Source organism: Musca autumnalis, unplaced genomic scaffold, assembly GCF_047663935.1.
Source record: "Musca autumnalis isolate F117 unplaced genomic scaffold, ASM4766393v1 scaffold_1, whole genome shotgun sequence".
In the NCBI taxonomy this organism is placed as follows: domain Eukaryota; kingdom Metazoa; phylum Arthropoda; class Insecta; order Diptera; family Muscidae; genus Musca; species Musca autumnalis.
Genome location: NW_027411644.1, coordinates 1,592,588 through 1,607,032, shown reverse-complemented (window position 1 = coordinate 1,607,032; position 14,445 = coordinate 1,592,588). Strand labels below are relative to the sequence as shown.

Sequence of the window (14,445 nt, the reverse complement as noted above, 5' to 3'; positions counted from 1 at the left end):
AGTATCACCTAAAACAAGAACTGTTGTTCCGTTAAAAGATTCAATTTAATTTTCCATTAAAAGAAGAAAATCTGCAACAGAACATTTTTGAGACCGATAGTATGATACAACATGTAGTGGTTTCCCAATGCGAATATTTGTGACCGTAAGTAACGACAAAAGCTTTTTATAAGGCTGTTTTGTTACGCGATTGTCTTAAAATGTTTACATGGGTCTCTACCAACACTTTCCTACAACATAGTGGTATACATCTAATTTCCGAACCTTCAAAATACCGAAAATGTGGTATTGTTCTATGGAGTCTATTTTAAAACAACGACCGATAAAATCATCTTCAATAACAAAATCACCTCTTCTTCATCTGCCAATTTGTATTCGGATGTTCCCGATTATACAATTACAATATCGTGTTACTATAATTAACTTAACTAATTGTTAAAATTCCTTCGGTTTCTGGCGGCTATCAAAAGACTTCGTTCGTCGTGCAGACCCGTCCAAAGTCTTAGGAGCTGTATAATTTTCATTAAAAAATCCATCAAAAATGTTGAGAGCTTTATCTACTTTTCTACAGACGGGCAGAATGAGGGACATCGAATTGACATTTTATGCAGATTAAAAATATGTTAACTAGGGTCATACATTTTTTGTATATTTTACAAATATCTAAAATACCACATAGCGGTGTAAAAAAGCAGTTAGTTCTTTCATTTCGCCATAACGGCAAAAAGTCGTTCTTAAAAAAGCTATTGGGTAGATTCCGTATTGCGACGCGAGTCGTGTTACGTATGGCAAAAGTCGACCGACGACGTCAAATTCTGTCGCCATAAAGTTCATTTTCCGGCGACAACAAATTAGCTGTCGCCATGCATTTTTGCAAACGAATAAAAACGAAAAAATGAAACGTAGATCGCATTTTCATTTATTTTAAGTGAATTTATTTAATATTATATAATTTTTTTGGGTTTTCAGTACTTATATTGGTAAAAATTACTACAAAACAGCAATTTGAACGTAGCTCGTGGAGTCAGACTTTTTGGCGAAACTAAAGCCACTTCTGTTAATTTGGAAACAATCCAAATTGTACACAGTTTTTCCTCTATTAACTCCAGAACTTCGCTTAATACCTTTGACAATGTGGGTTGAGCCATCCCGAGGTTAATGTCATTGCCATGAGATTTTTGAAAGCTTCCTTCTGCAAAAAATCTTAAAGCAGCACACACTTTAAGTAGTGGCTGTATTGCTGTTGATCTGTGGGTTTTTTGAAGTCATTTTTAACGCCTCCACTATATAAATAACAGCGTCTTTTGGAAGCCGAAAATAGGCTTTAAACCTAAAAAAATAAAATTATTTTAATGAATGTTGGAAACCAAGCAAACTCGCAATACTGATGACAATTCTAAAGAATTAGATTTTTCTCTTAAGTTTCGTCTGATAGATGCTACGTTAACTATATCTTCTTCACTATCATCAAAAAATAGTTCCACTGAGGTTATCATTTTAGAAAACTATAACTTTTGTGAACAACTTGTTCTGATATTTGTTTCTAATTTATTGAAATCAAAACAAAAAACGCTCCGCTACATCACCGATAACTTGTTATCGACCATTATTTGCTATCGCTTTACGTAGTGCATTTTTTAAATTTTGTCACAGAGACGATAGACGACGCGACACGACTCGCCTCGAAATACGGAATATTTTATTGAATATAAGCCTTTTAATCTATTTGACGCACCAAACATGCAATATATGCCCGATTGAAATAAATTTTGGAATTTGTTACCGAATTTTTCCTACAAATAAATGTGCCAAAATATATCGAAATCGGTCCAGATTTGTATGTAGCTCCCATATAACATTTTGGCGGATTTGAGGTATCTGATGCGCCAACACGCTATGAATGTCCAATTTCAATGAAGTTTTTAAGTGTGAAGGTTTGCGTGCAGAATTTGGACTAAAAAATGTTCGAAAAAATATTTTGAAAACCGTTCAGATTTCAGGTCATCCTTTTCTTAAAAAATATCACATAAGGAATAATAATAAAATATTGAATCTCTGATTCATTATTTAAGGAAGTGTCTTTGAAGTCAGTAGAAGTCATCATTATAGTATTCGTGTACTGTTAGTTGGAGAAAATCAAGGCTACAATTATTAAATATATATCTGAGAGACTTCTTAGGTGGGATTGGCGAAGGGGAAACAGTTACCTATATTTACTTAAGACATGTTCTTATCCTCATTATTGGATTAAAAATTGTCAATGCAAGTGGGAGTTACCCTAATAGTAATTTAAGGTGTCACAACAGCTTGATATATGCCCTAGGAAAAACGTTCTCAATCTTAACGTTATTCCTAATTTAATTCTCTTCTTTAAAGGGGACATTTATGGTGACGATATGACATTTGCAAATGTCACCCACTTAGGTGTAGTTATAGTAGGAAAGGATTTAGCAGGAGTCTTACTACCTGCACCATACAAAAATACCATAACATAAGCCCCATACACGACACTGAATGTGTAGAGAAAGCCTTCATATCTGCTATATTTATGCATTAAAGTATTTTAAAGAATAATTTCAATATAAGTATAGCATTCCATTATATTTTGTCTTGGTCGGGGTAGCGAAGCGCACCGGGTTCAGCTAGTACAAATATAATAATAAACACTGTTACAACAACAATAAGAAAACACGTGTCCCGGCGTTTTCTCTATCACTTGCACTTTCGCGCTTAAGGGCACCCAAAAGTTTGAGGCCTTGATGGCAAAAGGTATCACTTTGCCAGTCCATTGTCAGTCAAATAAAAAACTTGGATGAAAACAGCGCTGTCAGTTATTAATATTAATAAAAAGATAACAATTTTAATAACTATTTTTTTATAGAACAATTTAAAAGAATCCTCCATAAAAGTAATTGAAATAACAGTGATTCCATTTGCGTTGTTCGCAATGCATATTATATTTTCATCGAGCTTCTATTGTACACAAAGGATAATCACACAATTTTAATGATATCGTGCCTTTTATATGCAAATCCTTCAGCTGTGTATTGGTGAGTATTCGAAAATTACGGAAAATATGGCCCAACATGATCTTCATAAGCATCTGTGCATATCGATAACCAATACACATACGAAGTCCTTTTGTGAATGGTACAAATGCAAATGAATGGCGTTCTCTTGTAGACCCAAAATGTAGTTCAGGCTCAAAAGAACAAGCATGTTGACCCCAAATTTGTTCATTGCGATGCATATTAAAGATATCAAGTGCAATTTGAGTTCCTTTTGGTAGAAGTACATGCTTGCCTGAAATGCTTATTAGAGGTAAATCTTTGGATACACTGCGTAGTACCATTGGGACAGGAGAAAATAGACGCATTGATTCATTTATCACCATTTCCGCATACCTCATACGTTCCAGTTGGTCTATAGTTATAGCAATATTAGTATCACTACATTCCGATGATTTTGGAAAAATTTCAATCAATTCGTTGTACAATTTATCCTGACACTCTGGATGCATGGCTAGACACAAACAAACAAAGTAGAGAGCAGTCGCAGTTGTCTCAAACGTCTATACTAGAAAAGAAAAAGAGCATAATTTAAGTCAATTAAAGATTATCTTAAAACTCAATTAAAGATTTGTACTGACCGCTGCAACCATAACGTTTGCTTCGTCTCTTACATCTTGACATGTCAACTTTCCAGTTTCTATACACTCTCGAACTTTGTCTATGAAATTTTGCATTTTTGATTTTTGAACACCGTCCTCATCGTCAGTGTTGAGATTCTCCTTAAGTCCAAATGGCGATGCTGTTACGTTTCCATCAAATGGAAGAAACTATTCGGAAGAAGAAAATTAAATCCTTATAAAAAGGATACAGGTTATTTACGAACTCTTACATTTTCAACAAACTGTTGTAGGACCGCGCTGTATTGTTGCTGCCGTTTGAATAAAGTTGACAATTTATATACCCAATCTGGATACAACCAGGGTGATAACATTCTCGTCACGCATGTCTCTGTAATGCTGTAAAATGAAGTTGTCATATCTGGTGGTTTTACAGAAAATAGCATAAGTCGAGAGCTATCCTTAGCAAAAATAGATTTTGTAACAAGTGCAACATACCTGAGGTAGTTAACACAGTCTTAAAAAAGGGTATATTTTACTAATGTCAACATATCGCTCATTTACTCAAAGAGTGACGTATCTCAAAAAATGCATTTTCTGGGTTAGCAATTTCTATAAAACTGTGTCAAATTTTAATGTTCTTATCTCTAAGACTCAACGAGTTACAGCTCATTTACTAAGGGTTTGGCATAATTCAACAAAAAAGTTTTCAAATCATGCTTGATCTTGCACAGAAATTTAGCACTAATATCTGGCTAACTGTTTGCAAAATAGGGTCCAATTAGTGATTTTAATTTTTGTGAAACAATCCTTTTAAGTTGGGAAGCTAAATTTCAATCGCCAACTTTAAATGCGTTTTTCTCGAAACTGGATTTTTTGAAATGTGCCACTCTTTGAGTAAATGGGCGATATGATATGTTGGTTTTCGATTTGAACGAACTCTATGTTCAAGGTATATTAAAGAAGGCAGAAGTTACAATCAGTTGTCTTTTTACTTTTTTGTAAATTAACAGCCTGTTTCTGTATGTCGAAACCAAGGCGAATTTAACAAGGTGATCCAAAAGGCGAATTCAGGCCGTAGCACACCGGTCGAAACCACTGATCTAGCAGCGCGAAAGTAAAAAAATCGAACTATAAAATTGCGAAATATTTTTCATTGTATCGATTACAGACACTTTGCAGACAAAGATTTTGTTTTTTCAATTTTGTTGTTGTAAATATTCACTCAGTTATTCACTATGAAATACAAGAGTTTTTTTTGCATCAGATTTTAAAAAAATTGTAGCAAAAAAATTAACTTCATATTTGTTTAAATATTAAATAGATTCGTAATGAAACTGGACAAGATTTATTTTTAATTAAAAGCAGAGGGTGTGATTTAAATTATAATAATTAGTTTGGGGTCTGGAGGTACTTAGTTTTATAGCAATAAATTTTCAAAAAATTCAATTTTTTAGTGTTTTTATGGGTTGTACGCGCTTGTTCCATAGAGTGCATCTTGTAAACTTGGCCGAACTTGGGTTCGATTATTTTTTGGGGAATAAAATTGGACTCTCTAGATACAGAATAACCACATTAGGGCTGCAAATATTTGCAAATCTTTTGATGACTGCAATTTTAAAATAAGGGATTTTGTATAAAATTCATACAAATTTAACTGTGCATTTGTATGAGAGCTAAATCAAAATATGGACCTATTTTGAGAAATGTTAGCAAGGAGGAGTTCTACTCCCGGAGACACCATAATACCATATTATAGCTAAATATGTTATTAAATATGGGATAACAAGTAAAAATGCAACGAATCGGGGGTACCATAAAAGGGGCTACATCGAAACATAAATCCGTATTGAAAATGTTTTGTAAGAAGATTTTATACGCAGTGAGAACACGGACACCTATGTCCATAATTTTTTTGTGGAAATATTCTGTGACCTCTAGGAACCCTAAGTACCAAATTGCAGCTAATTTGCTACGAAATTGTGGCATAAATCCTCAAAATACCGAAAATCGGAAGGTACCGTTAAATGGGGGCTATACCAAAACATCACCCGATATTGTTCATATTTTGCACATTATTACCCACAGGTATAGGTTACACAGGTACACAGGTTTTTGCAAAATTTCAGTGACGTATCTCAATTCGTTTGCATGTTTTTCTTTGCGGCAATTGTCAACTTGATGGAGAGAGAGGTGAGTCATATGGTAACCCTTTGCGTCTCAACACCCTCTCTCACCATCGAACTTATAATTGCCGCTATAAAAATTGCCTAATGTAAATATGGACATACATTTTCATTTCTACTTACAGAAACAGGCTGTAAGGCCAGTTTATATTATAGCCTTTTGCAGGGTTAACCTTCTTAATGAGGATTTATTTGACGTGTACGCAAAAGAATTGACTTTTGAAACCCAGCGGGTTTGTTAAATCCGGTCATATATAAACGTACTATAAGTTATTAGAATTTAATAGGGTCGGTCCATTTAAAAATTTGCTACCATAAAGTACTTCGTTTTATCCTAAACGTATAATAAAAAGATTTTCGACAGTTCTAACTGCTTTATTATTACATTTTGAGTCAAATCTGAATCAATTGTTTTTGAATCAACCTTTGGCATTTTCTTTGGCATTTTCTTTGGCATTTTATTTACAATATGAACAATGCTGTTTTTGTGAAATTGTTAGTTGTTGTAAGTCAAGCATCCACTTTCTATAAACATACCTTGGGTTCATCTTATTCCAATCACTTAATTTTTTAGCATAGCTCCGAAATACTCGCTCTACTCGCGAGTGAAACTCGCTCGAATTGGTGCGCGAGTACTCCGAGTAGAAACAAAAAATCGAGTATTCTCTATTTTTCTTCGTCACTCGCGAAGAATATTTCCGATTTTCTTGATTTTACTCCCGAGTAAAAAGTATTTAGGAGTACTTGTGGAGTTCTAGTTTTGAGAAAAATACGAGTGGGAGAGAAAAAGATCGAAATATGCAGAGTAGAAGTTTACTCTAAAAGTAAAGTCGAGTAAAATCGAATGAAAAAAAAATTGGGACGTTTGTTTTCTTTTAAGTTGTTCTGAGGTTTGGAGAAAATCGATTGAAAAAATGAAGAAGTTTTTTCGGAGGCATGGCTTAGATAAAACCAACATTTTGTAATAAAGTGAAAGGCAATATAAGTTGACAAAAACTTATCTAAAATCGATTAGTTTTGACTATTTTAAACTATTGACTTACTTTGAAGTACAAGTAACATAGAATATGTGGTAAAGAATTGATCGACATATCGTCGGTGTCATGCTTAAGTGTTCCATACGCCATTTTTGACTTTTTGAGATACAGGTGGTTTCTAGGGTTTTCCGGTATGCTCTTTCTGAATTTCTAGTCGGCTTTCTCCTATCTGCTCTAGTTTCCGAGATATCCACGCCTCGACGGGAAAGCATAAACTTTTTTCAGTTATGAAATTAATACTTTAAAAACTTACAAGTTTAAAAACACATTTCAAAAATCAGAATTTTAATTTTCGATTTAGAAGTATTTAATTTATTGAGAAAAAGATGGAAAATTTTTTTGTCACTTTGTTCCATGTGATTTACAATATTTCACATTTGTGTCATAAGTGCGGATATGGAACAATTCGACAAAAATTCTTTTTTTAATAAAATCCCTATAACTTTTATATTCCAATACATATTCCTCTAAATTTTTGCAAATATGTTCTATATACTTTTATTAATATTTCAAGTAAAAAATATAAATATTTGCTTTAGCCAGCTCCACACAGCACATAGGTTTCAATCAGGAAATTTTTGGCCAAAACCCTATTTTTGAAGTTTCGAATTTTTTTTTTTTTTTTTGCACAGAATAATAAAAAACACATCAAGTCATCTGAAAATAATTAGCTTCTGTAAATAACGTTAGTATTCGTTGATTGGCGCAGTACCAAAGTTGACACTTTTTTATGTAAAAATAAAACAGACTTTGTGCTGTAAAATATACAATTTTTGTTGTATTGCGTCGCTGCATAAATATACAGAAGTGAGACCAAAGTTATTATGAATCGGGAAGCTGTTAATGAGTACTTTCATAATATTTACAAAAGGAACGATGAAATTTGTAAAATTAGCGTAATAAAATCAATGTTTGTATATATATTCAAAATTATTTTTTACAAATATTTTTTAAATATATTTAAACTTTTAAAAAAATGTCCAAATTTGTCCACCTCCAAATCGAATTTGGAAGATAGCAGGGGGTCTGTACTAATACATTCAGAAGTCAAATCGTGCTCAAATTTGCCACAGTTAAAATAAAGTGGATTTTTCTATTTTAAGATGGGAGAATTTTTTTGTAAATTCCTGTTGTGACTGTACGTAGTATCCAATTGAAATAGAACGGTAATACGCACATCTATCAACCAAGTCCCCTTAAAATTCATATTTAAGGGTTTCAGAGTGTAGAAAACAAGTATGTATAATTTTTTTTTGAAAATAGGTCAATTTTTTGTCGTAGCCCCCACGTAAAAGTACTGTCTGATTTTAGATATTTGTGGATTTTAGCGACACTTTATGACCGATTCGGCTGAAATTTGGTATTTTGACCTCTTGGAAGATATGAATCCTTCGTACCAAAAATTATTAACATAGGTCAATATTTTGGTTTAGACCCCACACAACGGGACCACCCTGTTCAACAAATTTTGGCAGTTGTTGGTCATTTTGGTCGATAAAACGTAAGAATTGCTGTTTGTGCACATTTATTATAAATAATAATTAATTTCAATACAAAATGGACGTTGAAGTAGTTTTGGCCAGAATATTTGGATATGGGACCATTGTGCACAGTTGTGACGCAAAACATTAAAATGCGATTATCTCAAAACAGGCAAATGGCGTATGGAACACTTAAGCATGACACCGACGATATGTCTATTTTGGAAGTGGATCTTATTTTGTGAATAGGGTTTTAGGTATGATTTCCTGCGCCGTGAATTCTCAGTATTTTGGCTGCTGTACGTCCCTTTTACACCATGGAATCGGTATCCAATTATGATTTTACAGAATCACGAAATGACAATTGAATTTGGATATAAGTTAAAACTACAGAAGTTAAAACTCCGGAAAAAAGTTATTGAAAGCAAAGGTTATCTTAAACAAAATAAATATCAAATATCGACATTTTAACCAGAACGATGAAATTTGTATCTTAAAGTCTCTGTTTCGATTTTTATATCCTCAGCCTTAAAGCTAAAGATGTGCCTCATCGAAATAATGGTTTAAGACCCCAAGTATGTTTGGACGAAATCAGTTTCAGACAATTTGGAGTCGATTTAGCCATGTCCGTCCGTTCGTCTGTCTAGTGCGCACGATAACTCTCGAACGGATCAACCAAACATTGGTCCGGATCGGTCCAAACATTGCACATCGTATTATTCCTTTCAGATATAGATCGGCTTCGAATATGGACTATATCGGCCCACTCCATCTGGTACCTCCCACACAAAATTCGGTAAATGTGAAGTTTAAGAGCTCCTCTTGGATAGTTTTGAAATTTTTCAGAATGTTGTCCTTGCAGCGCCCTTTACGACGGTATATTTTTTTCGGGGACAAGCCCAAACTTCTTCAGATAATGGCTCAACAGCTCTAATAAACCCAATTTAGTGTTGAATAATGGACTTGGAGATTCCAGGGAACATGGTGGGAAATCCCGGATTCCCGGGAATGACAGATACAAATTATATATGTATATGGTAATATTCAAAAAGTTTTTCAATTGTTGAAGTTGAGGTTCACCATTTAAGAAGTCGCGAACTGTTAATATATTTTATAAAATAAGAATATATTTATATTAATTGAAGTGTTTTTGCCACGATCTCATAATATGGACCATAACAAATAATTTTCGTGGAAGCTGCGTTGGTGGTAATATAAAAAAATGGGAAAAATGTGTTGAAGTAAACAAGTTTTTTGTGTTCTTTTTTGATTTCTGGCCAAACCACGCAAACTTCGAACCTGTGCCCAAAGAAAGAACTAAAGAATACTTCTTGGGCAACATGGTTCTAGTGTATGACTTTTCGATATATACACGGCATCCCCCTAAAATCGATGCTGACATTTTGAAGTTTTGATTTCAGTGTTTTTCGAATTTTTCTTATAATTAGAGGGTGCAACTAGATAATAATCCAAACTAGTTTATAGGATTGTAGAACTCGCGATTCCACGTCGTTCGATGTATATCTCATGAATGTGCTCCGTACAGCTTCCTAGTAATAGGAGTCCAAAGGCGAAAATTTGGTGCGTAAATTTTCTGAAAAAACCTATTTTTTGGCTTTGAAATTTCGATGTATATCTCATGAATGTGCTCCGTACAGCTTCCTAGTAATAGGAGTCCAAAGGCGAAAATTTGGTGCGTAAATTTTCTGAAAAAACCTATTTTTTGGCTTTGAAATTTACAACTGTCGAACAGGTACCCCTGAACCCCGCGTGATTTTAGTTTTTTTTACGTGCCGGATCTAATAAGCTCTTCCGCGTTCGAATCCATCCACTAAAACGCCGGATATATATACCTTGAAAGAAGCAAAATTTGCAAAAATATATTTTGACAATTCCGCGAATTTAACCGCGATTTTCTTTGATTATTTTTACATAAATGTAATCCTTTATACGCGATTATAATATTTGCCAAAAAGGTGTGTCACAAAATACAAAGATTCAGGAGTAATATCCCTGTTTATCCCAAAATAGAATGTGGTGGCACATCCGCAGTTCTTGACGAATCTGTCTAAAATAATTTATATCGACGTATTTTTAATAGGCGGCCATTGAAATCGGATGCACCTTATAATCATATGCACATCGCGTAATTTTTGCCCACTTGCCCACATTTTTGCAACTGGTGGCACACTTTGGCCGCTGAATGAAACATGGGAAAATCCATGCATATTTATAGACATGGACTCCCTGTATCCGAAAAGCACATGCACCTCAACTGATTTAAACCAATTCGCGAAATATACGGTTTTTAACTTCTATGTTTTTTCTTTGATTGTAATTTCAATATTACTCTCTACTTCTTATTTCTATTGCTTATTACAGAAAGCAAATATACTTTCACGATGGCTAATTACTTTTCTTGTAGCAGTTTAAGCAAAATACTTCAGGATTTGGATGGAAATTTAGCGAAATAATAGAATAACTCCCAACATTTACTTTTCAAATTTCATGGAAAATTTTATTTTTCTGGACGTTAATGTTTTCCTAAAATTTGTCTATATTTATGGTATAAGTAAAGAGGTAGATTTAAATGAAAAAAATCTATAAAACCCTTGTTTTTCCTGAATTCCTAAGACATCAAATGGCCTGTTCCTTTACTTTTGAAAGTGGTAAAACCGGCAAAAGTAGCAAAAGTTGTAAACTGCTCCCATATGATTTGTATGGTATCTGAAGTAAAGGAACGCTTTTCGAGTAAAAAGTGGTAAAACTTGAAGATTCTTGCACGTAAAGGAACACAGCTAAAATTGGTAAACACAAAAGCAACATGTGGGTTTGTTCACAATACCAATTTTGAGCATTTTATAAAAAACACGAAAAATGAATGAAGGGCCAAGGTTTCTCCACATAATCGAGTTTCGGATATGATAAAATGTTTGTTTCAATGATAAGCTGACAAATTTCTTCCATACTAATATTCTAAACACGAATTTAAAAATGATTGAATTCGATTGTTTTTAAAATTGTTTGGCATATTATTCAAACAGCACACACATACACAGATTGTGTATATTGTTTTGACGTTTTAGGAATAGTCGAAAGAAAAAATTTTAATTGACAGGAAGCTTTGGCTTACCTTTCTTATTAAACCATGTCTATATTCGTATACCGGTATCCATGGTATGTATCGGAGGGGTTTGTATAGATTAATCGGTGTTAGGCATTTTTAAACTTATATTGATGACATCTCAGAGATCTGTTTAATAATTCCTATGATTAATGCCCGTAATTTGTACGCGTAGTTATCTATGAGTTCATAGATATCTTCTGTGTAAGCAAAATTTTATAATTTCAACTCATAGGTAACGTTACCGGGTAAAAAACGGTCGTGTTACTTACAACAAGGATTTAACCTGGTTGATCGTTGCCAATGTGCTAAAAGTTGTAAAACACTTCTACGTGGCAATGATTTTGCGAAATCATGAATGAAAATCACCAATGTTACCACGTGTTTTCAAAAACTACACGCCTCGCTAAATGATACGTAGAAATTACTAAACGCGTAGGTAATGATAATTAATAGCTACCTACCCGTATACCTAGGTGTTGAAATTGCGGGCATAATACCAATTAATACAAAAAACTCGCCAAAAATAATGCAATGGATATTCAAATCACGTAGTTGCATATGCTAAAACATGAGTTCCTCCTTTATTTCACACATTTATGAACCATAAGTGTTAATAACTGAATAATCATTTATAAATCTTGAAAATAGGGTCAATAAAGAATCAAATTACAAACATAACCATATTTCAAAACCCAAAATGTCCCTAAAATATATATTAAATGTGAATGAGGCATCTCAGTTGCAAATGTTTTGAGCAGCACTGTATGTACACTTTGTTACTCATATCTTCGTAGAGATATTGAAGGTGAGGAAGGAATTCCCTACCAGTGACCACTTAGAATTGGGTTGTATATTGTATTTCTTTATTCTCTGAATGTTTCCCTGAGCATTCATCTTTGAGGTCCTTACAAAATGACTCTGAATGAAATTTATTCAACGCTACCCGTATATTCAAAAGCCTCGTTAATTGTTAAGTAGTTGTATGTGGTTGTGGGTGTTTGGTATGTCTTACCCATTGTACGCTTGAAATATGGCAGTGGAACTATCGTTTTGGAAATTCATCTTTCTTCCCATTGTTGTCTCTGAACAAACAAACGGAGCAGTATTGTGGTGGTGCGAGGTGGTTGTTGGTACGGGACGTAGCATGGCGATGACAAAAAAAGAAGAAAAGAAAAAACGAAATAATGAAATCACTCAAGACATTACAAATGGTTTTTAAATGAATCCGACAATACTGTAAAGTCAAAGTTGAGGGCATAAAAGCAATCAATATTTTCGTTCAATAGTGTGTATTATCGACTGTCAATACTTACGACATGCCACCTCTAGGACTGTTTTTTTCAATAGTTCATAAATCTCCAGTTTCCGGCCTTGATTCATAGCTAGCTTTGTCACAAGAGAGTTGGCTTCTAGATTGAAAACTGGTAGAAAGGCTTGGATGGTTTTGCGGCTGAAAGCAGGATTCAGTAAGCGCCTATGATTATTCCACCGCGGGGCTAAATGTTTGGACAATGAAGGAATTGCAATTAATTTATAATGTCAAAGAACAGTATCGGACGCAGCTTGTTTGGTTAAATAGTCGCCGTCTGTATGTCTCTACGTCGGCGGCATATGTTCCACGTTTTCTTGATTACAATTAACTTACAGCTTGAAGTGAAAAGACCATCTCCCATGGCGTGTGCCATAAAGCGATACACGTCTCCTTTGTTTGTGCAACTTGCTGAATTGAAAATAATTTCCATTGTTTCCGGATCATTAACGTAGAGAAAGCATTGGCTTCCCATCCACGAAATGAATGGGGTTTTGTATTCTTTGGCAATGTCCTTCATATACTGTAGAAAATCTGAAAGGAACGACACACACTAACGAATTTAAGTTTCTCTGCTCAGTTTCTGAATATTTTCTGTTAACACCAAATGTCAAATTCTTTTTGAAGTAATCCATTGAGAATTAGCTGGTTTTAAATGGGCAAATTTCTTCCAAAAAGAACTAGCAAATAAACAGATGCTTATGATATGAGGATGGATAATTTAGCTATTTACTTTCCGGTTTCATCATTTTAAACGCCAACCCGACAACTGGTAAACCTAATGGACCTGGCAGTTGAAGAAAAGCTTTGTAGAATTGTCGCCGGGACCACAAGGTGTAAATCCAAAGCAGAAATACGGCTATTATTAACAAATTTGTAGCCATTACCATTATTGATAACCGACGGCAAAACAACAATATTAACCAAAACTTATACTGAGAATAGCGTGAGTGCGTACTGCGAACTCGCTTTTATATTCCCGAAAAATCATAATAGGGTGTCCCAGTTTCCATGAAATAAAATGACAGCTATTTTTCATTTTAGACGACATTACCTAAAGATGAAATTCTCATTTTCTTGGCTAACGTTGATGCTGTTGACATAGACTTTGGTAATACATAATTGACAATTATCTATTTCTATGTATATGATAAATGTGTGCCTTGTACACCCTATTCCTCACTTTGTGAAATGCATAGTTTCATACTCACGTACGCTGTACTTAACCACAATTGTTAACAAAGTCAGCAATTCAAATTTTGTCAAAGGCACAATTAATTAGGCAATTTGTAAGCCTTTGGCAGCCTGACGTAAATGCATTAGCAAAATGTTTGGAGCTTAGTTTGTGATTAAGAGTTTTTGTCAAGTGGACCACTTTTGTATGCAAATCGAACCATAGACCTAGTACACTAATTCCTCGATGTGAGTTGCCGTACCGAAACCAGAAAACAACAGCTAGAGCTGATATTTCGAAGCAGGGAAACTCATGGAAGACTCAAAATCTATTACAAAATTAGAAATAGTAGTCAATGAGACTGTACTGTTCTGGAAACGACTTCCAAAGAGAACATGTTATAACTTTTTTGCAATTTTTGAAAATATCAAAAATACCACCGCAATGCCGTATAGAGCATGAAAAACTACTATGAAACACGGTGACATTGTTTCTCTATCGCA

At 34.1% G+C, this 14,445-nt stretch overlaps 1 protein-coding gene across 2 annotated transcripts; it reads right to left on the bottom strand.

The window, feature by feature from the left end:
- Positions 1-2,825: 2,825 nt before the first annotated feature.
- On the bottom strand, positions 2,826-13,710 carry Cyp313b1 (Cytochrome P450 313b1). Of its 2 annotated transcripts, none has more exons than XM_073984673.1 (7): positions 13,502-13,710; positions 13,105-13,302; positions 12,773-12,955; positions 12,472-12,541; positions 3,901-4,027; positions 3,650-3,838; positions 2,826-3,576 (listed from the first exon to the last, which is right to left on the bottom strand). In XM_073984673.1, exons 1-7 carry the CDS (start codon positions 13,656-13,658, stop codon positions 3,523-3,525), a joined length of 978 nt encoding a protein of 325 aa, XP_073840774.1. In that variant the 5' UTR covers positions 13,659-13,710; the 3' UTR covers positions 2,826-3,522. The 2 variants fall into 2 exon arrangements, with proteins under 2 accessions (XP_073840774.1, XP_073840689.1); XM_073984588.1 differs by having other exon boundaries at positions 2,826-3,571.
- Between the last annotated feature and the right edge of the window lie 735 nt (positions 13,711-14,445).